At 44.4% G+C, this 22,468-nt stretch overlaps 1 protein-coding gene across 6 annotated transcripts in view; it reads left to right on the plus strand.

The window, feature by feature from the left end:
- Nucleotides 1–22,468, plus strand: part of Kif13a (kinesin family member 13A) — a 181,131-nt gene that overhangs the window by 57,078 nt on the left and 101,585 nt on the right. For all 6 annotated transcript variants that reach the window (XM_034509712.2, XM_034509711.2, XM_034509713.2 and 3 more), the window contains exon 3: nucleotides 10,057–10,069. In XM_034509712.2, the coding sequence (XP_034365603.1) occupies nucleotides 10,057–10,069 (13 nt within the window). The remainder of the gene's footprint in view (nucleotides 1–10,056; nucleotides 10,070–22,468) is intronic.

Consider the following 22,468-nt stretch of genomic DNA (forward strand, 5'->3'; position numbering starts at 1 on the left):
TCTTCTGCACTGGATGGAATTTCAAATAGATCTGTGGCTCTCTCCTTGGCTGTTTTAAAGCACATTTGGGTTTAAAGTCAAGGATTTCTATCCCTCTTGCTTTGTCTTGATTTTTTTGTTTTGTTTTAATCATGGACATTCTAACCTAGAGGATGACATTGCTGTAAGTGGTAACTCCCCTTGTGACTTTTGTCACAGACATATCATCCACACCTCCATTTGCAGCTCTTGGGTCTGTATTGGACAAGGGATGAAAAATGACATCCTGCCCAGTCAGCATGCCTCCTAAGATCTCATTTTGTAATAGACATAATTTCCGGCCTTGGTGATTCAACTCAATGTGACCTTGAAAGTAGATGGTTCTGCACAGATGCCTTGCAGAGTTAAGTGGGCTGCTGACTCAGGGGCCTCAAGTGGCCTGCCCTGCGGGCTGTCAAAGTTAACAAGCATCTGGCCCCAGCGCCAGCAGGTGTCAGGTGGAGAGAAGGCATTTGTGAGTCGAAGTGGCTGACAGTGGAGGCTCTTGTAGCCTGCCTGTTGCTCTGATTCCTCCAAAGACTTCATGAATATTAATTCCATTAACCCTCACTGCGCCTTTTATGTGGCAGCTGGGGGACCCACCCAGGCACTGAAAGTTTAAACACTGTGTCCAATGTCACTTCGCTACAAAGTAGCAGAGTGAGATTGGGTACCATTAGCATCTATGCCCATAATCACTCTGCTGGGGCAGGCTCGCACCAAAGGTGGTCTTTAACTTGGAACTTCAGAAGCTGTTCCATGGAGCCTGGTGTTGGTTTCTGGCGCTTCTCCTCTGCCTGTCTGTCTGTCTCTGTCTCTGTCTCTGTCTCTGTCTCTGTCTCTGTCTCTGTCTCTGTCTCTCTCTCTCTCTCTCTCTCTCTCTCTCTCTCTCTCAGGTTTTCTAAACAGGATTTCTCTGTTTAACATAACCCTGGCTCTTTGTAGACCAGGCTGGCCTTGAACTCAGAGAGATCCACCTTCCTCTGCCTCCTGAGTGCCGGGATCAAAGACCTGCACCACACTCAGCTAGGTTACTGACTCCCTCATGTAGGAAGTCAGATGTCATCCAGGGGCAGAGTGTTGTGCCTGGAATGTGTGAGAGCCCTGGTTTTGCTCCCCAGTACTTCAGAAAGGAAAACTATTATTACGGTAGCATAGATAAGTGGTACAAGTTTTCATCTGAATGGAAAGTTAATTTGGAAATAAAAGTAGTAACAGAAAGTTAAAAAGCACCGTCCCTCTGGAATGGCCCCATTAATTGGAGTCAAGTCTTTAGTAATGGCAAATAGACTGAGATACATTGTATTCTGAAACTGACCTCATAGTGTGCTTCACTCTTGGTTTGTGGTGGTGATAGTCATGGTTTTGAGATGGTATTCTCCTTGGACTCAAGTAATCCTCCTTTCCCAGCCTTCTGAATAATTAGAATTGCAGTGCTGGGCTGGAGAGATGGCTTAACAGTTAAGAGCACTGACTGCTCTTCCACAGTTCCTGAGTTCAATTCCCAGCAACCACATGGTGGCTCACAACCATCTGCAGTGGGATCTGATGCACTCTTTTGGTGTGTATCCGAAGACAGCTACAGTGTACTTGTATAAATAAAAATAACTAAGTAATATTAAAAAAAACAAAAAAAACAAAACTGCAGTGCCAACACACCCAATTTACCCCTGACCCGAGTCTAGTGTATGTGTTCTGTGCTGCCATGTTTGCCAAACTCCTCAGCGTAGTACTTTTGAAGACAGGACTAGAAAACTGCCCAAGATCCATGGTTTTTGTTTTTTTGTTTTTCTCTGCTTAATTTTGTTGTGGTTAAACCCAGTGTGAGTGTCTCCATCCTTGGGGAATCGTAGCCATAGTGACCAGGAGCAGGGACGTGGCAGTTGTTATTGAGCTTAACCAAAGAGAGGCTCCACAGAGACAGTGCTGGCCTTGCACGTGGCCTGCGTGGCGCCTGTGGCCCCAGCTGTGCTGTGGGAGGACTGATTTGGGTGTCACCCCACCCTGAGAACGTTTGGGAACAAGGCCTCTGCCAGTCTTGATGGATAGCCATTAGTCAAAATGACGTCATAGAACTGTAAAGGATTCCGTGTGCTTTGAGGACCCATTTCAGTTTTGGAAGACTACATAGCAGCATGGTCATCACCATTGTAGACTAATGCCTTGGGGATATATTTGTACCAATCCACCCAACATTTGTACTTTACCTGAACACAGAGAAGTGAACTAGTGAGTACACTACTTCTCAGCAATTAAAAACAAACACGTTTGAGAAGATGCTGCTGCTTAGTACACATCACTCTGTATGATGCACTTAACATCTGTCTTACCGTACAGTCCCAGGTACCTGAGTTGGGTCCATTCAGGCTTGCTTAGTTTTCTTTCTTTCTTGATGATGACGATTAAGCATAGTACCTCAGCACGTGCTAGACAAGTGCTCTGCCACTGACCTCTGGGCCCTGCCATCCCTACCCCCACCCCCACCCTTTAACTTTGAGTTGCCCACAGTTGTCTTAAACTCACTCTACGGCACAGGTAAGCCTTGAACTTCCCAAACTGGGAAATGGGCCTTCCACCCTGTGCTTCAGAAAGAGTCGGTGAAGAATGTTTCTCTCTCTGAGTCACAGCCTTATAATTTGGAAGCTTTGAGGTCACTATGGCACTTCACCCATGACAGAAAGCAGAGAGCAGCCTATGGGTAAGAAGAAATCCATCCATTCTCCAAACCTGTCAAACACTGTGCTAGACAGCATGTCCAGATTCCATTCAGGTTGGTCTCCCTGGCTCTCCTTTCTGTCTAGTCTTGTGTCTGTGTCAGTCTCAGCCCCTGTTGTTTTTTTCTTCAGCTCCAGCAGATTGCTAACAGCTGACCCAGTCAGTCCAGGGTAGGGGCTGAGCCCTTTCTTTGCCCGACACATCACCATTCCCACCCACGCCCGGCATACCCTTCCATAGTCTTCCCAGGCTCGGCTGAATCCTCCTAATGGTTCTTAGAGATGAAACAAACACGTGATGAAGACCCAAGCAGCTGTTTGTTGCCACCTGCTTCAAAACTGTCACCCCTCTCCTACATCTGTGTCTTATGGTTGGAACTGCTGGCAAAGCGAGTGCTGACCTCCATGTGCTTGGCAGAACAGGCTCCACATTTGTGTTGCTCGCTGCTCTGAGAACAAGGGCTGTATCAAGTGTCCTTTGCTGCAGGGTTATAGTAATAATATGAAAGTCAGTCCACTTGGAGGGAAGTGTGTGGGGTATGAAGAGCCCACTGTGTGTAGAATTTTAGTTTACTATACCTTTCTAGAGTTATGGAAACTCTGTGGTTTGGAAACTGTGTGGAAATTTTCAGAAATCTGACCTGGCATCAGTTTCCTGTTGCCTCCTGCTCCTATCCGCCCTTGCTGTTCTGAAGTCAGAGTTGCTGCCTCAGTTTACCCTGAAGGTTCAAGGTGGAAGGAAAAGAAACGTAAGGAGGTCTGAAGTTCTGTAGTAATTCTCAAAAGGAGAAATTGTAGGACTTGTCCTCTCGGTGATCACCTACACCATTGGTGTGTTTCAGGGTCCAGGCTGGGTGGACAGCCAGGGAAATAAGGACATATGTGTCTCTGTGTGATTCTTTCATCTCCACTGTCTGTAGCTGTAAGATACTTTAACACTCATAGAGATGAAAAAAGGAACATGAAAATAGAAAAAGATAAAGCTCAAAAAGGAAGCATCTTGGTCGTCAAGGTGGCCCAGTGGGTAAAGGCAACTGTTGCCAATCCTGATGACCTGAGTTCAATCCCTGGGATCTACATGATGGAAGGAAGGAACCAGCTTCCACACTCCAACCTCCTTCCCCACTCTCAAATCAATGAACCCACCCACACATACATAGACTCATATACACACATATATACACTGATTTACACACACACAGGTACGTGCGTGCACGTGTGTGTACACACAGACACACACACAGACACACAGACATAGACACACACACAGGCTAGAATTCACCCAAGTCTCTCTGGGTGTAAGTGAGGACCATAGTGAGGGAGGAAGGACTATTCTCAGAGAAGATGTGAGGTAGGGCTGTCTGGCTGTTCTTGCTAATCAAATCTGCTTTCCACTCCTGGTCAATGAGGCTTGTTTTGTCTTTGTTTGTTAAGGATGAATCAAGCACTAGACAGTGGCCAGTTTAAACACACCTTTAAGCCAGTATTAGTCGAATGCCTCATTTAGTGAGAAGTTGTCAGCTAGCCTGTATCTTGGGGGATTGTAACGTTCACCCTGAGGACAGGCAATCCATTACTTCTTACCATGTGAGTGGTTCTGAGAGAATGGCCCTGGGTCATTTGAGCACCATAGGGTGTACCTACATGAGCTGAGATAATACTGTTGTTAGTGATACAACCTTGTGGGACCAGTGTTCTCTGTTGGCAGATCACTAAGTGTTGGTGTGTGGTGTGTGAGTGTACTTAGAATTGATTGTGCCCAATGTTTATCTCATTCACCCACATTTTCTCCACGTTGTTGAATGATAAGATTGAACATTAGCAGTTTAAGGTATCTGTGAGTGCACACAGGCATTTATCAGTTGAACTGGTCTGTGTAGAAAGTGATTTGGGGTGCTCCATCAAAGTGGCACAAAGGGAAACCTTCAGTGTGAACACTAAGCAGAACAAAGAGATAGTTGAAGTTTGAGCAGTTGTCTCTTTCTCTGTCCTGAGAGAAAGCCCCTGCTAACACAGCCAGTTCTCAGCCATCCTGATGCAGTGAGCTCAGCTTGCTTCATCTTTCTTACGTTGAAACTTGGGGCAATGGCATCATCTCACTCTCAGTGCCTCCTTTGAAATCACTTTTATAGCTTGTTTATAGTTCATCTCAAGGTTGTAATATCACAAACTTTCCAGCCTCCAAAGATAGCATATGTACTGTATTTTACTATGGTATATATCAGTATTACTCATTAAGGGTTAAGAGCATCTGTTGCCCCTGAAGGGGACCCAAGTTTAGTTCCTAGCTCCTGAACCCACATCAGACAGCTCAAAACTGCCCATAAACTCAACCCCAGATGATTTAATACTCTCTTCTGGACCATGTGCACACAGATACCCTACACACACACATACACACACACACACACACACACACACACACACACCATAATTAAAAAGTAAAATAAGCCAGTGTTGTAGCACATTCTTTTAATCCTAGCATTTGGGAGGCAGAGGCAGGCCTTGAACTTTGTGAGTTCAAGACCAGCCTGGTCTACATAGTAAAATTTTGTCTTAAAAAAAAAAAAAAAAAAGAGGAGGAAGAAGAGAAGAAAGAGGAAAAGAAGGAGGAAGAGGAAGAGGAGGAGGAAGAGGAAAGGGAATATTTTTCTTCATAATCATAGATGAATGACCTTGTTACCAGATAGCTGGCTGTGTCCTTACGCTATATCGACCTGGATCGACCTGGATAGAAGTCATGGGGAGATGAGGAAATGAGGTAAAGCTCTTCTTCTCTGGGCAGTCCAAGCCTTGAGTGGCCAAGGCCTAGAGTCTGGACTGAAAGACCCAGAAGCATATGCGATCAAGCAAAGAGTGCTTTCCTGTTTTAAATGCTTAAGTTGGAGGCTTATTCCTCTGGGCTTTAGTTACCAGTGGCCTCACAACATGTCCTTGGCTTCATGCAGCCATGATTGGCAGCTGCAGCCCGCAGCACTGGATGGAACCTCGTAGTCATCAAGCTCTCGGACAGACCTCAGGTTCCAGGATCCTCCGTCTTACTGCACTCAGCATCTAGACAACCAGTGTTAATATGGCTCATTTCTACAGTGTTGGCATCGGCGGCTCAGTGTTGACAGAGGCTATGGTGGTACAACGCTCAGGCTTCGTGTGCCTGGGACCTTTGGTGTTTAAGGTGCATCTTCCTAGAACTGGGGCCCTCTGTGCTGTCATCTTTCATTGTCTCCATCGTGCTGCCGCATCCCACCCCCACCCCTGTATCCAATTCTGCCCTGGCCATTCTCTTAACTCTTTAGTTCAGGAGTCTATGCAGGATGGTATCTTCCGGCTGACTGGAAAAGTGAGTCCGTCTGCTTATATAGCCAGAAAGGGGGTTGTCAACCATGTTTGCAGCAAGCACAGTGAGCCTCCATGCCAATGAAGGATTTTGTTTGCACCAATCACAGCATAATTTCAGTGCAAATAAAAGGCCATGTTTGTTCTGTCACAGACCTTATTATGGGCACTAGGGACATTATCCCCTTTTGGCCTCCTGAAAATAGCTGTTGAACTAGTAGGCAAGGATGTCCAACCCACAGGCTGAACGAGGCCCAGGATAGCTACGAAGGCAGCCTGACATAAAGTTGTAAACGTACTCAAAGCATTATAAGATTCGTTTTGTGCTGGATTGCATGGTTCTCCAGCACGAACACCGGGGATAACCGTATGACCCAGAGAAGCCGAAGGCTGGACACCTATGCCTGTGATGGAGAGTGGGAAAGAAAACAAAAGTCTGCGTGAGCATTTTGTGAACGCAGTAACTACAGGGTAGCTTCCTCAAGGTGTTCGTGGAGTGTTCCAGGCAGCCATGTTGACATGAAGGTGGATGGTGATGCCTTTGCTGGCCTTCAGAGTAGCTTCAGCACCAGGGAAAATCTAACAGGTCTCAGCGGGCTGAACTCTACGGAGTCTGTTAGCCTATTAACAGGAAGAACAAACAATAAATGGGCCACTTAGGAGGTCAAATGCGCATGCCTATAATTTCAGAACCAGAAATGTGAAGATGGGACAGTTGAGTGTGTAGCACACAGCAAGGCCTGCAATGCTGGCTCAGCAGTTAAGAGGACTCGCTGCTCTTTTATGGATAAGAGTTCAGTCCCCAGCACCCATGTTGGTGCTTACAACCACCTGTGGTAACTCCAGCTCCAGGGCACTGGCCTCCCTCACTGACCTCACTGCTGGTCTGCACTGCACCACTGTGCTCACACTTTGACGTGCACACATATGCTCAGCTCCACACAGACACACAAAATAAAATAGAAGACCTAAAAATAAAAACTAATCTTTTTTTTTTTTAAGTCAACGGGGAATAGGAATGTTGTGTGTACTACAAAGCAAAGTGGCCGAGGAGCATTGAGTGATGTCGCAGGACTTAAAAGAGTAGTAGGAATGTTTCCCTGCTCAGGGAGGATTGGGATCCTCCAGTTTGTCTCAGCCTCTGGGGATGTAGGCAGCTTGGTTACCCATTGCCCAGTTCACACTTTCAAAAAAGCTGGCCAGGTAATAATGCATAGTATATATAACATATGAGAAGATGGTTTTCTTCTCTAACGAGTCCATTTTCTAGACCAGATACTGAGTCAGAGTGTGTAGTCACCCATGAGTTGGTGACACACACCCCCTGCCCTGTTACCCAGTGTTTATTCATTCATAAGCCATTCTCCATTACGGCACAGACAAAAGTAGCTGACTTACATTGGCTTTCCAAGATAAGTTTCTCTTCCCAAGCAACAGGAATGGACTTTGCAAAACATCTAGAAGGACAATATGGGATTGGTGGTTTTTTGTTTTTTGTTTTCTCAAGAGGCATGAAAAAAAATCCTATTGTAATATCAGTGGAGGAAGGAGAGGGGTAGTTTGGGCCAGCTATGTGGGTAAATGTACCACTGGCTACAAACCAGCACACGGATTCCTTGCTGCTAGCTATGAGCATTGTGGGACTGTAGTGGGAGCCATGCTTGATGACCCTGGAGGGCTCTGTGAGGCTCCATTCCACCTCTCTCACCTCAGTGAGTTCAATGGTTTGCTGTAGTTACACGGGACATTGTGTGGTTGGTTCTGTGTAGATTCAGTGGCCTGTATTGATCATGTAGACACTTTGATATTATGTTAGGTCGTCTAGAGATGGTTTAAGTAGATAGGAGGATGCATTTAGGTTATATGCAAGCACTGTACCATTTTATGTAAGGTAGCTGAGCATCCATGGATTTGGGGATCTATCCCCACGGATGCTTAGGGATGACAGTAGTAACTCGGCTCAAGGTGTTTCATGTGATGGCCTAATATAACCCAAGTGACTTTCTCTTGACAAATTAAGTAGTGGTTTAAAGAGCGTAAGAAGAAAAGAGAAAAGAAAAGAAAGCAAGCAAAATAAGAAGATTCATCAACAGTACAGCGTAAAGCTCTCACTGTTGCCCCTGCACAGAGCAGGTACATCCAGAGCTCCCTGCAGAAAATTCAAGCTTTGGGTAGAGAACATTTTTATTGTGACATCCTTACAGCCTGTCTTGTCTGGATGGGTGGACTCTGTCATAGGTTCAGACTGGCCTGATAAGAGCTACAGACAACAGGTAGGCCAGACAAAAAGCTAGAAGACAGAAGTGGAATCCCCACTGTACCTGAGGTAGGCATAGGCTTACAGGCTGATTTCTTTCTGGCTAATTCATAGGATTCCAGGGAAGCAATGTCTCAGCTTCAACATGAGTAGAATGTCTTGATTTCTCTTTGCTTGCATTCAGAAGTGTGGAACTGCTCACCTGTCTTGAGTCCATGGACTTTTTCTACCTCTGAGCTCTGGATGTTTCAAGGGGCCCTCGGAGTTCTATGGAGACTGTTGAACCTAGTGCTGGAGAAAATTCAATGAATTTAAAGTAAATTAGTTAACCCCTCTCCCCTTTTAGAGACATAGTCTTGCTGCGTAGTCCTGACCACTCTGGAATTGATGTAGACCTGGCTGGTCCCAAGTTTGCTCCGGTCTGTCCTCCTGCCTCTCGTCTCTCTGTACTTGGGCACATGGAGAGTGAGCACCACCACACCTAAGCTTGGTCTGATCCCCATGACTCTTGACTGCTCTGAAGGAATAGGGAGAGTGCCCAATTTCTCAACAGTTATTTTGCAATTTTGGATTGATATTATAAGAGTACCATCAAGAACAACTACATCAGGAAAGCCAAGAACTATCCTAGGATCGAGTACCCTAGAAACCAAAATCCAGGTCTTGAATTTCACAGGGAAGGGAACTTTTTACAAAGCATGTCAACCTTGCGTTTTCTTACTTTGGAACCTTTGCTTTTCGGCGTTTTCTTTGAGTATGATTTCAATAATTTCTGAATTGTTAACTTGCAAAAATGAACATTGCGGAGCTGGGGTTGAGACTCAGTGGTAGAGTGTTTTCCTAGCATAGACCAACCTATAGATTTGATTTTTTTTAGCACTGAAAAAAAATTAACGTCATAAAAAATTTTATGTGGTTGATGTTGGGAGGAGGGCAGAACTTGTTTTAAAAGTTCTTTTCAGTGTTGAAATAGATACAACTTACTATCTAAAACCATGTTTTTAAAATCTGTATCTTCATGTATTGGAGTTTATTTGCCTAACAATGGAAAGTATTATATATTTCAACACTAGCTTAGGAAAGTTTACATATAGGGTTGGGGATGTAACTTAATTGGATGGATAAGACTGGATATGTCCAGGGTGGTTTGGCCCTGCTGCAGCTCAGATGGTCAGGTGCCTGCCTATCATGGTTGAGGCCTAAAGTTTAGTCCCCAGCATCACAAAGTCAGCTTCAGTGGGACCTGCCTAGAATTGTAGCAATTGGGTGACAGAGACAGGAGGATCAGATTCAAGGTCGTCCTTTGTCATTCTTAGTTCAAAGCCAGCCTAAGTTACATAAAACTCTGGCTCAAAGAAATAAGGTGGGAGCCAGGAAGAAAATTTACATGTAAGACTGGTTTAAAAGGATTCAGCTATGTGCACGATAGTTATAGTATTTCTGAGTCTCCCTCACTGCCATTTCTTAAAACCATTTAAAACACCCTCAGTGCATGTTTATAGTGAGAGGTTTATCACCACAGGCAAACACCCTCAATGCATGTCTGCAGTGAGAGGTTAACACCGCAGGCAGCTAGTTACGTGTGACTTCCCAGATCCCCTTACAAAGTTGCTGAATTTGTTTTTGTTTTTTTCTTTTCTTTTTCTCTTTCATTGTTTCCCTCTGATGTGGCCATTGTGTTGACAACCTTCTGTGTCTCCGCTATTGAATTTTTTTCTTTTCACCGTGAAGAAAGCCTCCCAAGGTAAGTGCTGGCGTGGGACTGGGCATCAACACTAAGTTAGTCTGTAGTTACCATCCCAGCTCATCACAGGAACCCGTGGGTGATTCCTGGCCACCCAGGAACTGAGTCTAGCATTCTAATTTAAAAATTAATATTGCGAGCTTTGGGGCTAATATAAGCCTGAGTCTACAGTTCATGTAAGATCAGCATGTTACTTAATTGGATGGATAAGACTGGATATGTCCAGGGTGGTTTGGCCCTGCTGCAGCTCAGATGGTCAGGTGCCTGCCTATCATGGTTGAGGCCTAAACATTCAACATTCTCAGAAGATGCTCAAGTCTGTAGATCTGCGTGCCAGGGAGTGGTTCTGGCCTGTTGATCTCTAAAGGGAGTTTAGCAAGAAGAAAAAGAAACAGGTACTGGTTCACAGGCTAAGTAAGAGTAGTTGGCATAACTGTGCTGGCTAGTTATGTCAACACAACACAAGCTAGAGTCATTTGGTAAGAGGGACTCTCAACTGAGAAAATGCCCCCATCAGACAGGCATGTAGGCAAGTGTATAGGACATTTTCTTAATTTATAGTTGATGTGGGAAGGTCCAGCCTATTGTAGGTACCACCTACAATAGTTGATATGGGAAGGTCCAGCCTATTGTAGGTGGTACTACCCTTGGGTTGGTGGTCCAGAGTTCTATAAGAAAGCAGACTGAGCAAGCCATGAGAGCAAGGCAGGAAGCAGCACCCCTCCATGGCCTCTGTATCAGCTTATGCCTCCAGGTTCTCATGCCCTTCCTTCCCTGGATCATAGACTTCAAGATGTGAACTGAAAGAAACTCCTTCCTTCCCATGTTGCTTTTGGTCATAGTGTTTTAGAACAGCAATGACTAAAACAGTGGTCTTTCTAGAAAGCAGAAGAATAAAAACAGGTCCTCAGGAATAAAATTTGATAACTAGTTACAAGCTATCTTTCTGTCTTGCCAAGAAGAGTTAATATCTTTGGAAAGGTTTTCCACATATTCAGATAGACCATCCATACTGATTCTGGGTCAGAGCTCTTAGCTAATTACAATGACTGCTAGTTAGAGATGTCCCTGCTGCCTTGCTCAACTTTTGATGACATTTTTACTGATAGAAACCCTAGAGGTTCAAGTATAAATGATATAGCCATGAGAATGTATCTGAGTGACCAGCCTGGAATAAATGAAAGTGAATTTATCATCAGGGAACATTTTGCTCAGTATTAGAGAGATGTCTAGTACAAGTCACTAGAAAAGTGACCAACCCTGGGTAATAACACTGATTACAGATGTGCTATCTAAGATAAAGTTAGGGCAAACTCCTCCTCCACGTGGTCAGAATATAGGACACAGGAGAACATGGAAGAAGAGATAAGCTTATTTCCCCTGGGGCTATGAAGAAAACTCTAACGTAGCTCCTGGATTATGGAAAGCCGATAAAAAGTTATTTTATGCCTTATATTTATTGAAGGCATCATTCATATTATCTTTGGCACTAAGAATTTGAACTCCAGCAAGGAAGGCATGCACTGAATAAATAATAGGCGATGTCTCAAGAAAGAGGAAGTAGCTAATGTTTCTGAAGCCAGCTGGGCTGGTCGTCGTGGTCAGGTCTGGAGGATCCTGACAGTTGTCCCTGAGTACTTGCTGAGGTGATTATAATCCATAAAATCTACAATCTTGAAGGTTTTCTGCTCCAAGAGGATATATGATCCTTTAGCTATCTGTATCTTTTCTTTGCTCCCAGAGGTTTCAAAGCATATAGTCATCCTGGTCATAAGATAACTTTGTTTTCCACAAAGAAAGCCTGTGTGTCCCTGGGACCATTCCTTCTGTGGCTGCTCAGAGAAAGAAACACATTGAAGTTGACAAGGCACAGGACATTTTGAACAACCATTACTAGTTTTTACACAGAACATTCTAGTACATAGTGGTATCACTAAAGATCATTCCTAAGAATGGCCATGAAATTCTCAAAAGTGATGTTAAATCATCATGTTAAAAATATACCGTTAAAATACTTAGTAGCTGATAATCCACTCTCTGAGGTACATTTGGGAAGGCTAAAGATTGGCCTGAAACCAAGAGAATGAGGAAACAGAGTGAAATATATTAAAGACACAGAAGTAGACTTAGCATATGACTGACTGTATTGAAAACAAGTGGGATAAAACAAAGGCACTGTTAATGCTTTGTGACACGATGAGATCTGGGCATCAGTGGCCAGAGGCCTCAGGGCAGACGGGGTGATTCACCTTAACAAGTTATTAAGTAGGAGCAGCTTTAGATGAGACAGACTTAGTCTTGGTGTTGTGATAGTGCTGAGCTGAGTGTGTGTGTGTGTGTGTGTGTGTGTGTGTGTGTGTGTGTTTGTGTGATATGAAGTCAGTTGTGCTGACCATTGGAACTAAATATGTGTCATTCATAGGATGGGAAGACCCTGTTCCGACCTTGCAGTCAGAAGTGACATACTAGGGGATCAGGGTCGCCTCCTCTGTCAAGGTCAACTTGAAAAACTTAAAGCCCATGCTTGGGATACAGACCTAAGTTCAAACCCCAGGATCCACTCATATAGTGGAAAGAGAAACTAGACTCCCAAAAATCTGACCTCTGACTCCCACAGGCACACCCTGTCATTCATGTACCCACCCAGATAGATAAATGATAGATAGACAGACAGACACATACATATGTGATTACAGGTTTTTAAGCCTGTGCTTGAAGGAGCTGGAGATACATCACAGTTAGTGAGGGATAGATTACCAGACCAAGGCCCAGAGGACCCCGGAAATGTGGAGAGACAAATCTAATGTTTTGTGTATACACTCAAGTACAAACAGCTTTGAGGCAGAACAAGGTTGTTGGCAGCTTAGTGGGGCAGGCCAAAGTATAGAGAGAGCTGAAGTCCTTGCTAAATGCCCTGTACTGTAGTCAGGGCAGTGGGTTAAGACCAGACCTTGGGTGATGTGTGAAAGTAAAACAAAGGAGAGTCAGCTGTCAGGTGGATCCTGTCAGATCTAGAGTCATAGTGTTACACTCAGGGGCTGGGGCAGGCCAACCTGGGCTACATAGTCATGATTCAAAACGTAGCCTATAATGCCAGAACTCAGGAGACAGGAGCAGGAGGATCTCCATAAATTCAGAGCCACCCAGGTCCACATAGCCAGTCCAGACCAGCTGGAGCTACTTGGTGAGACCCTGACCCTGTCTCAGAAACAAAGGAATTAACAAAAACCAGTAACTAAAATAAACAAATACACACATTTACCAATCCAGGAAGTCTTAAGGACTGAAATTGTAATAAACCAACTCCAGGATTCAGGTGCCTGGAAGCCACCAGAAGAAACAGAATGCCATGTCTTTAAGGATTCCACAGCCATCTTTACAAACAGCATCTAACACTGGGGGTGTTTCTCAGTGGCAGAGCACTGATCTAGTGTGCACAAGGTCCCAGGTTCAATCCTTAGCAATATAAAACAGAGCAGAAACACAAAGTGAAACACATAGTCAGAGGTAAAGAAGGTATGCACAAGTAAGAATATAGACCCATAAACGCTTCTGGTATCAAATTGTTAAGGCCAAACTTTAAACACACTTGTTATGTTTAAGGAGATTAAAAAAAAAAAAGTCAGATTGCACAATGTTAGCAAGAAATGAATATTGCATAACTCAATAAATCAATAACTCATTAAAAATTCGCAGTCTAAAAAGTCAAAGCCTAAAATGTAAGTTTAGTGTTAGGATTCTGTAGCAGATCAGATCAAGCTGTGAACATCGGCTAGTAGATAATATTAAAAGGTGTGGAAACAACTGAAGATCCACATTTTTTTAAAAGAGTAAACTCAGACCTTCCATTCTTCAGAAAAATCAGTGTAAACTGCAATTCTGGGATGCTTTCAGAAGGTAACGGGAGGAGGTGACCATGGCTTTCTGACAACCTTTCACAGGCGAAGCTGAAAGTGAGACAAAAGAGACAACGACATGGTGCTCTATTAAAATGCTCTCCTCTGCCAGTGACTGCGTTCAGTGTAAAGAGAAGCCGTATGCTGGGACAAATATTTAGAAAATACCCAATAAAGGATTTGTATCCAAATTATAGCAGAGCCCGCAAATCCAGAGAAAGAAAGATTTAAAAAAAAAAAAAAAAAACTCAACTTAAAACTGGACAAAAATATCTAAATAGACATTTCTCCAAAGAGGATGCACAAGTGTCTGATAAGCAAATTAATAAGCTAAGAGAGGCACCGTCATGTCACTAAAGAATCCACATTAAACAGTGAGATACCACCACACATTATATAGGATGCCTAAAGTCTCCAAATCTCACAAAGTCAAAAGGAAAGCTGGGCAACAGCAGGAACTCTGCCGTCGCTGGCCAAACGAGGCAGATGGTGCGGGCATCCTGGAAGACAAGCCTCAGCTTCTGAAGAACCTAATTCTATTCCTACCACATGGCCCCAGTGATGGAGCTTCTAGGTATTTACTGAAGCCAACTGAAAGTTTGTATCTGCCGTGCACAAGTGTCTGTGGCTGTTTGATTCATGATGGCCAAATACTAAAGCCAGGATGGCTCCCAGCAGGAGAATGGATAAGGAACCCTGGTATAATCTCTTGATACAGTATCATTCAAGGATAAAGGAGAAATGAGCTACCCACCCCCACAAAAGGCACAGGGAACCTTCAGTGCATATTAATAAGTAGAAAAAGCCAGCCCGAGAAGGTTAGATGCTGTGCTGTAAGCCCATTGCTAATCCATGATATTCTGGAGTAGACGGAAGTACACACCAGTAAAATATACAGCGTCCACAGCTCTACAGGCTACTGAGTGAAGCAAGGGAAGCTGACAAGTCAGCTGGATCGGGACGTGCCCCCTTGCTGATGGACAGAGCCACAGACAGAGTGAGCCCCCCAAACATAAATTGGTATGCTACATGAAAAGACGAGCTTCGTAGCTTCTTTTTTAAATTTGTCTGTCTGGTAAGATTTTATAAGTTCTGAATGGAGAAGCATTTATCGCAGTTTCTGCCCACTAATACTCCGGCCTGATGAACACTCTGCAGTGTTTAAGGGAGCAAACTCTTGTTTCTCTCAAGAACGATAGTGCTTTAGACAAACATGGAGACACTGGTTTATACCTGCAGATTAAAAAGAAACCCTTTGTCTTATAAACATCAGGGTATGAGAGGTGTGTCGTCTGTCGTAGTGCAAAGGTAGTATTGCAGTTGCTTCTTGGTTGATCCATCTTTTGATAAGCTGGACTTTGGCAGGTGCTGGTATACAAAGAAAAGAAAGGTTGTTTTATCTATTGTGCTTTATTGAGCAAGTTAATAAGACGGAGGCATTTGGAAAGAAATAAAAGTATCTGCTAAATCGCTTTGTTTAGGTCTTGTCTGTTTTTAGTTAATTTGCTCATTGTAAATTTATGAGCAAACAATACCTTACAATGTACTGCATAATTTATTTTAATATTTCAATCTTGTGAATTAAATTCATTTTCAGTTTTTAAAAACCTTGTGAAGAGGCTCCAATGCAGGGTTTCACACATGCTAGGCAAGCGCTTTAGCTGTGAGCTGTGCCCCTGCCCAGATAGTTATTCCTCAAAGCCCACGGTGTTTAAAGGCGCTCATTGATCACCCTGGGTCAGTGGTATGTGTATCTAATACCGGTACATGGCAGGAGATCAAGAGTTTGAAGCTAGCCTGGGCTACATAGTAAGACCCTTTCTCCAAAAACAAAGGTATGTTGCTAAACACACCAAAAGCTGGTTTTATAAATGTTTCTTGGGAAGGAAGGAGGGAACCTTACAGCTCTGCCCTCTGAGATTTGGTTTTGTTCCGTCTGGTCTTTGGTGCTGTGATGGCTTCCCACTGCCTCTTCTGTTTTGCCGAGAATAAAGTATTGGGCCAGGCTTTTGAGCACACACTCTGTGGCTCCTTGGCTTAAGCCATGTAGTAAGTATAAAATACACAAGAGTATTTCTAAGGTTTCATACAAGGGTGAAAGGAAAAAATGTAGCACAAATATTTTGAATATACTAAGTTACCTAAAATACATTACTAAAGCAAATTTGTCTTCCTTTTGCTTATGAATATGTCACGAAAACAGTTTAAATTACATACGTGGCTCCCACTGCCGCCGTGTTGGACCGCTGAAGAAATACATCGCTTTGACATTACATCTCAGCCACAGTCACCTACTCTTAGCCTTCGCTGGTCTCCTTCCCTCCTTGTGTCTGGGGCTTGGGCTTCTGCTGTCGTGTCTCAATGGCAGCCTGTCCTTCCCCATTGACGTATGTTCCCCTGGAGTAGTCAGAGCCGAAGTCTCTGCTCCAGGGAACGCATTGTGGTGTGGGTGATCAGACGTGCAAGGTGTTTTAAGTAACAACAATGCACTAACCTGAATACCGTCTGCCACCCCTTCGTCTTCCTGACCTCACAGAAAAGGAGAGTTCAGGGCTGAACTTGGACCCACAGGATGACATGCACATGCATGTAAAGTCTCCGGAGGCAGAATGTTGAGATAGGAATCGTGATGTACGTAGAGGTAGAGATAAGGAAGCAACTAATGTGTTAAGAAGTAGTGAGGGCTGGAGCGGGGTAATAATCAGTGAGGAGCCTCTGTCTGGTGCACATGAGTTCCTGGGTTCAGTCCCCAGTGCTGGGGGTTGGGGGTGGCGGTGTCCACTTGCACACACTCTGGTTGGTGTAGGATACATGAAAGGAAACATTGAGTGTTAGAAAACTAAGAGAAATGGTAGCTTATAGAGAACCTACGGTCAGAGCTCAGTCTGGTAGGTCGGAAAGATTATTTGGGATTTTTCATGTATTCGGGTCATATAAGCAGTAGCATGCGTACAAGAAATTGACCTTGCTGCAGATGCAAGATAGACCAGTGAAGAGAGAACACAGGGTAGACAGTAGGGCTAGGCTATGACACTGGAGCTGCCTTGTGCTAGCCTGCTCATGCCAGATGATCCAGGAGTGGCACCGTTAGGTGCTCAGTGCCTTGAGACAACAACGGTCTGTTTCTCTATAGCATCAGTCCAGGTCTGTAGGTCGGCTGTGACTTTGGCGTGGACTGCTGCCATCTGGGACTTGCTCGTGCTGTAGCTCACAATCCCCCTGCTCCTCAGAATCTGCCGGCAGTCACACTTTGCTTGGATGCACGTGGCCAAAACCAGTGCTGTGGCCAGCCCACTGTCAGTAGGATGAGGAGTTGCATCCCCTTCTGCAGGTGTGACAGGTCACAGGGCCATAGTGAGAACATGTAACCTTCTCAAGGAGGGCAGGGAGTCTTTTGGAACAGCAGCACCCTTCTATCACAGTCTGTCATTCTAACGCATTTTAAAATCTTTTTTCCAAAAGACCTTCAGAAACACAACCCCGTGTACTTTTGTCCATACTTTTCTTTAGACTTTTCACCTCTCACCTGTTTTGTGCCTGGCTTTATTCAGAGTCAGGTATTCTCACTGTGTTCTGTGCCCAAGAATGCCCACAGATGCAGATGGTGGGGTACCAGGTTGCACACTTCTCAGCCTCCAAAGTGAAAATCATTATATCCCTTGTCCCTCAGTATGGTCCAGCTTGCTATCCAGAACAGTAAATGCTGCCTGGACCAGGGGAAGTATCTGGAGTCCTGCCTCAGGCATCCCCAGCACAGTGATAGCTCCTCCCACCTTTCCTGTCTCTGCAACCACTGGGCTATCTTGGGTCCTTAGAGTTTGAAGATCTGGTTCCTGGAAGCTAGCCAGCTTCCTCTCTCTCTGGCAGTACACACTGGGCTTTATCCCACATGGTGTGGAAAGCACAGAAGGTGATCTCTCTGGAACCAGGTCTAAATACCTCCCATGGTGATTGGTGTCAGGGTTTTAGTCTTCCTTTTGTGATTTGCAGTGGCAACCATTTTCCAAGATGGCAGACAGGCTGCAAACTGTAAGCTCAGACGCTCGTAGCTTTTATCAGTGTTTGTTAAAGGAACAGCCATGTTTAGAAATACCCACGTTGCCTTTCTGAATGCACTGTGGGAGTTTAATCTTTATTCCTTAATTAATGAGAGAACCATTATAGAATGCCTTTAGTCAGAGGATGTGGCACCTGTACCCCACCCTCAGCAGCCAGTGAAGTGGATGCTGGGAGAGACTGATAAAGACGTAAACATGAACTGAACAGAGTATTCGAAAGAGTCAGGAGTGAATTCCTGCTTCATTGAGTAGGCACCACTGGTTTACACATACCCAGTGTTAAGTGGAAGCCCTGTGCTGCTGTTAAAGTCTTGGCATGGGGTTCCTATTTTCAATTTCCTTTTTAATTGATGACAATATGGATGAGTTCCTGAGAGAGACACTCTTCCCTCTTCCCTCTCAGAGCGCTGAGTCCCCCTCTAAGGTACTTGCCAGAAATGTAGTTTCCTCCTGTGGTAGATAGGATGAGGTCCCTGAGCTCAGGACAATGCCTTATTCCTTGTGGGTGTGCTGCAGATGCTGTGTTAGCTGCTTTGACTCTCCAGCCAGGCAGGGCTAACTGTGGAACCCCAGACATTGTTTGGTGTGTAGTTACAAGTGTGTGTGAAAGAAATGATTAATTACACTGTGAAAAGACAGTGTTGACTTGACAGACTTTTAAACAGGAAGGGAGGTCTGTCAGCAGAGCTGACTAGTAAGGCTGATGGCTCTGGTATTCCTCTCCCTGGCCTGTAGCAGCTGTGTTCATCAGGCACAGGCTGAAGTTTGTGTTGGTCCAGTGACTTCTACAAACAGCAGCAGTGAGGACAGGCCTGGGCTCAAACAGGCTCCTGTGCAGTTGCAGTCTGGGATTTCTAAGTGAGGTTTACTAAATAATAATAACACAACTAGCATATATTTATTACACATAGTGATGGGTAACTATTTTATAATAATTCTGATGGTAGGAGAGAGAAAAGTATTGAAAATGTCCACATGAATTGGAATATAGAACGTTCCTTGTCTTTTGGTATGACAGTTTCATGACACCACATGGTGAAATGGGGGCAGACCAGAAACACCTTTCTTACAGTTACAAAGTTAAAGAGAAAGAAAAGAAAGAAACAAAGAAACAAAGACAGACAGTCAAAATGGGACCCCAGCAAGCCTGTTTTCCAGTAACTGAAGACATTGAGGTTTGCAGAGTGATCCTGGGCACAGATTCCAGACAGTGCAGGATGGGCTATGAATGGCAGCTGGATCTCCAGATGTGAACACAGAGTTCATAGTTCAAAGGGGAAGAGCTTTGAAAAAAAGCACAAAGCAGAGGGACTCCACATGGAGTGGATGTCTTAAGCATTCTAGATTTGGGAGCTAGGAAGTCACGTGATTTGCACTAGTATTTTCTGAACAGAGCAGCACATGAACTTAAAAAAAAGAAAAGACTTTATATTTTTGTGTGTATATTTAACTTAGTGAATTCTGAGCCCTTACATGTCCTGGTAAGGAAGGAAGAAAGAAGTGGGCACAGTTACTAGACCAAGGAGGCTCCCAGTGAGATTGGGGCGTGAAGCAGGGAAATCAGTGCCTGGCACAGAATCAACGTTCAACAGTCATGTCTGTATAATCGACATTCTACATGTCATGTCTGTATAGAGACCAGCCCATGCACGTAGGTGATGCTGAGGGTGATAACGGTGTCTGCTGTGTCCTGTCACATGGTCAGTGTTCTGTCAGCAGCCATTTTGCTGGTAGGCACCTATGTGTTGGAGAGATGGAGCTGTTGACTTAGAAAACCCAGAGGAGGGAAGATTGGCTTCACAGAGAGGAAGGCAGGGAAGCAGTGTAGGAGGTGATCTGGGTAAAGAACATGCAGCGCTCACTGGACAGGGTGAGGAGGGCACTCAGCAAGAGCTTGGTCTGGGCTTATCGTTTGAGGGCATAGAGTGAGGTAGGGAAGCCAGGTGGTTAGTCACATTGTGTCTGTCCACAGTCAGGAAGCAGAGAGGAAATGGGGCAGGAATTAGGCCTCAAGGCCTGTCCCCAGTGACACACTTGTGCCGATGTGTTCCTGCCTCCTAAAGCTTCCACACACAGCCTTCTAAAATGGCCACCAGCTGAGGACCAAGAGTAGAAACCTGTGAGCCTGCAGGGAACATTGCTCATTCAAACCACAACGGGGAAGTTCGCACATTTTCAGTTTCCAGCTTCTTAATTTGGCCTTTGTGGTGTTAAATACCAGAGGCCTTCTGGGTCATCGGTAGAGGCTGCAGAGCAGAGGTGGCCAATCCTTAGCAGAATACACAGAAACTGCACTGTGTGTTCAGCAAAGAAGGGAGAATTAGAGAATTCATAAACACAAAAATTCTGTCTACAGGGAAATGTGAGTCGGGTCTTTCCTGCAATGGGAGTGAAAGGGTCTTCACCACTGTCTGTATTGGTGAAGTGTTTACCCAAGATGATCTGTGCTGTTAAGTGGCCATTATACGAGAATACACAGATTCATGAGATTGTTCAGTTAAGGGAGAATTCACTATCTTAGTCAGGGCTACTGTTTGCTGTGATGAAACACCAGGACCAAAAGCACCTTGGAGAGGAAAGGGTTTATTTGGCTTACACTTCCACATCATAGTCCATCACTGAAGAAAGTCAGGGCAGGAACTCACACAGGGCAGGAACCTGGAGGCAGGAGCTGATGCAGAGGCCATGGAGGGGGCTGCTTACTGGCTTGCTCTCATGGCTTGCTTCTATTCTTTGAGAACCCGGGATCACCAGCTCAGGGCTGGCACCACCCACAATGGGCTGGGCCCTCTCCCATCAGTCACTAATTAGGAAAATACCCTACAGGCTTGCCTTCAGCTTGATTTTTGTAGAGATGTTTTTTAAATCGAAGTTCCCTCCTCTCAAGCTGTGTCAAGTTGATATAAAACTAACCAGTACATTCACCAAGAAGTTGTTATAGACTAAGATGTAAATTGTTTTTGTTTTGATGAATCATAAAGCATGAGAGCAAAGCCCTTGACCTCTTAATAAATAATAATATACCAAAACAAAGGGAACCATGCATGGAGATGTGTGTCTACACGTGCACAAATGCACTTAGGCAGGCATGGACTTCAGAGTAATTAGCAGTGTTCTTAAGCTGCTGGAGATTGCAGGGGTGAAGCTGCTTGCTGCCAAGCCTCATGTATGAGTGTAAGACCTGGGACCCAGGTCTTTAGGTAAGGAAAACACTGACCCTACAAGCTGTTCTCCAGCCTCCATATGTGTGATGTATCCTACATGAGACTGCATACATATCATACATACACACAACCACCACCACCATCATCATCATCTATTAATATTTTAAAAGAAGTATCCCCAGTAAAGGTTTCACAAAGGAGGGACATTTAAGATAACGCTGAAAAAGTTAAAGGAAAATTGAAACAGGCTTAGACTCAGGTTGCAAAAATGGATGTTTGTTTTCCAAGCTTTCCTCCTGTACAATTAAATTATTGTGTCATAATAATTAGAAACAACACTTTCCTCTTGGGAAAGGGATGAAAAGGCATATTCAAATTATTTTTAAAACAATATATGTATTTTTTAGGAATAATTATTTCCTGTTTTGTCCGTTTCTGGGAGGGGTGGATGGAGTCTCATATCCCAAAGGCGAGGCTGGTCTTGAGCTGCTGATCCATTCGGCTCAAGCTCCAAGTGCTGGGGTTTCAGGAGCGTGCCACCACGCCCAGCTGTTTGAGATGTTTAACTAGATTTATGCAACTACAGGACAGAAAATATAACTGTCAAGTATTTGGGTCTCAAACTGAGAGTGATAGGTAGGTCTCTAGTGATGGTTTCCTGAAGTAAATTCTCATGGTTGGAGACCTTAGTGAAGGCACAAAACTAGACAGGATCAAAGAAGGCCACAGAGGGACTAGAGAGATGGCTCGGCACTTAAAAGCACTTGCTACTCTTGCAGAAGACCCAGGTTCTGAGTTCTGTTTCCAGCACCCACATCAGGTGCTGCCTGTAATTCCAGAGGGGCCTCTGTGGGTACTTTGTGCACATGGCAAAACAGTCATGTAAGTAAAATAAGAGTATACTAATCTTTCTATTTTTAAGAGTAAGGAAATGAAGAAACCCACAGAATCCATAAGGTTGAAATGCCTTCACATTTGGTCTTTGTTACTTTGTTGAGCTGGGGTCTTAGTCTCTCTGTGTAGCTCAGGCTAGCCTCAAATTCTTGATCCTCCTACCTCAGCCTTCTAAGTGTGATGATTACAGGTCTGTAGCACCATATCTGGCAACTGTTTTTTATGGATTGGAAAAACGGCTGCAGACCACATTTCTCAGAACCCTGGTGTCTTCTGCTTCTCCTTGGAACACACAGGATGCTTCTTTCAGGGTTTTGTTTTTTTAAACCACAATTGAATTTTGCTGAAATGCCACCAGAGATCACGCTTCTTGGTAAGCAGGGAGTG

Source organism: Arvicanthis niloticus, chromosome 8 (assembly GCF_011762505.2).
Source record: "Arvicanthis niloticus isolate mArvNil1 chromosome 8, mArvNil1.pat.X, whole genome shotgun sequence".
NCBI classification, from domain to species: Eukaryota; Metazoa; Chordata; class Mammalia; order Rodentia; family Muridae; genus Arvicanthis; species Arvicanthis niloticus.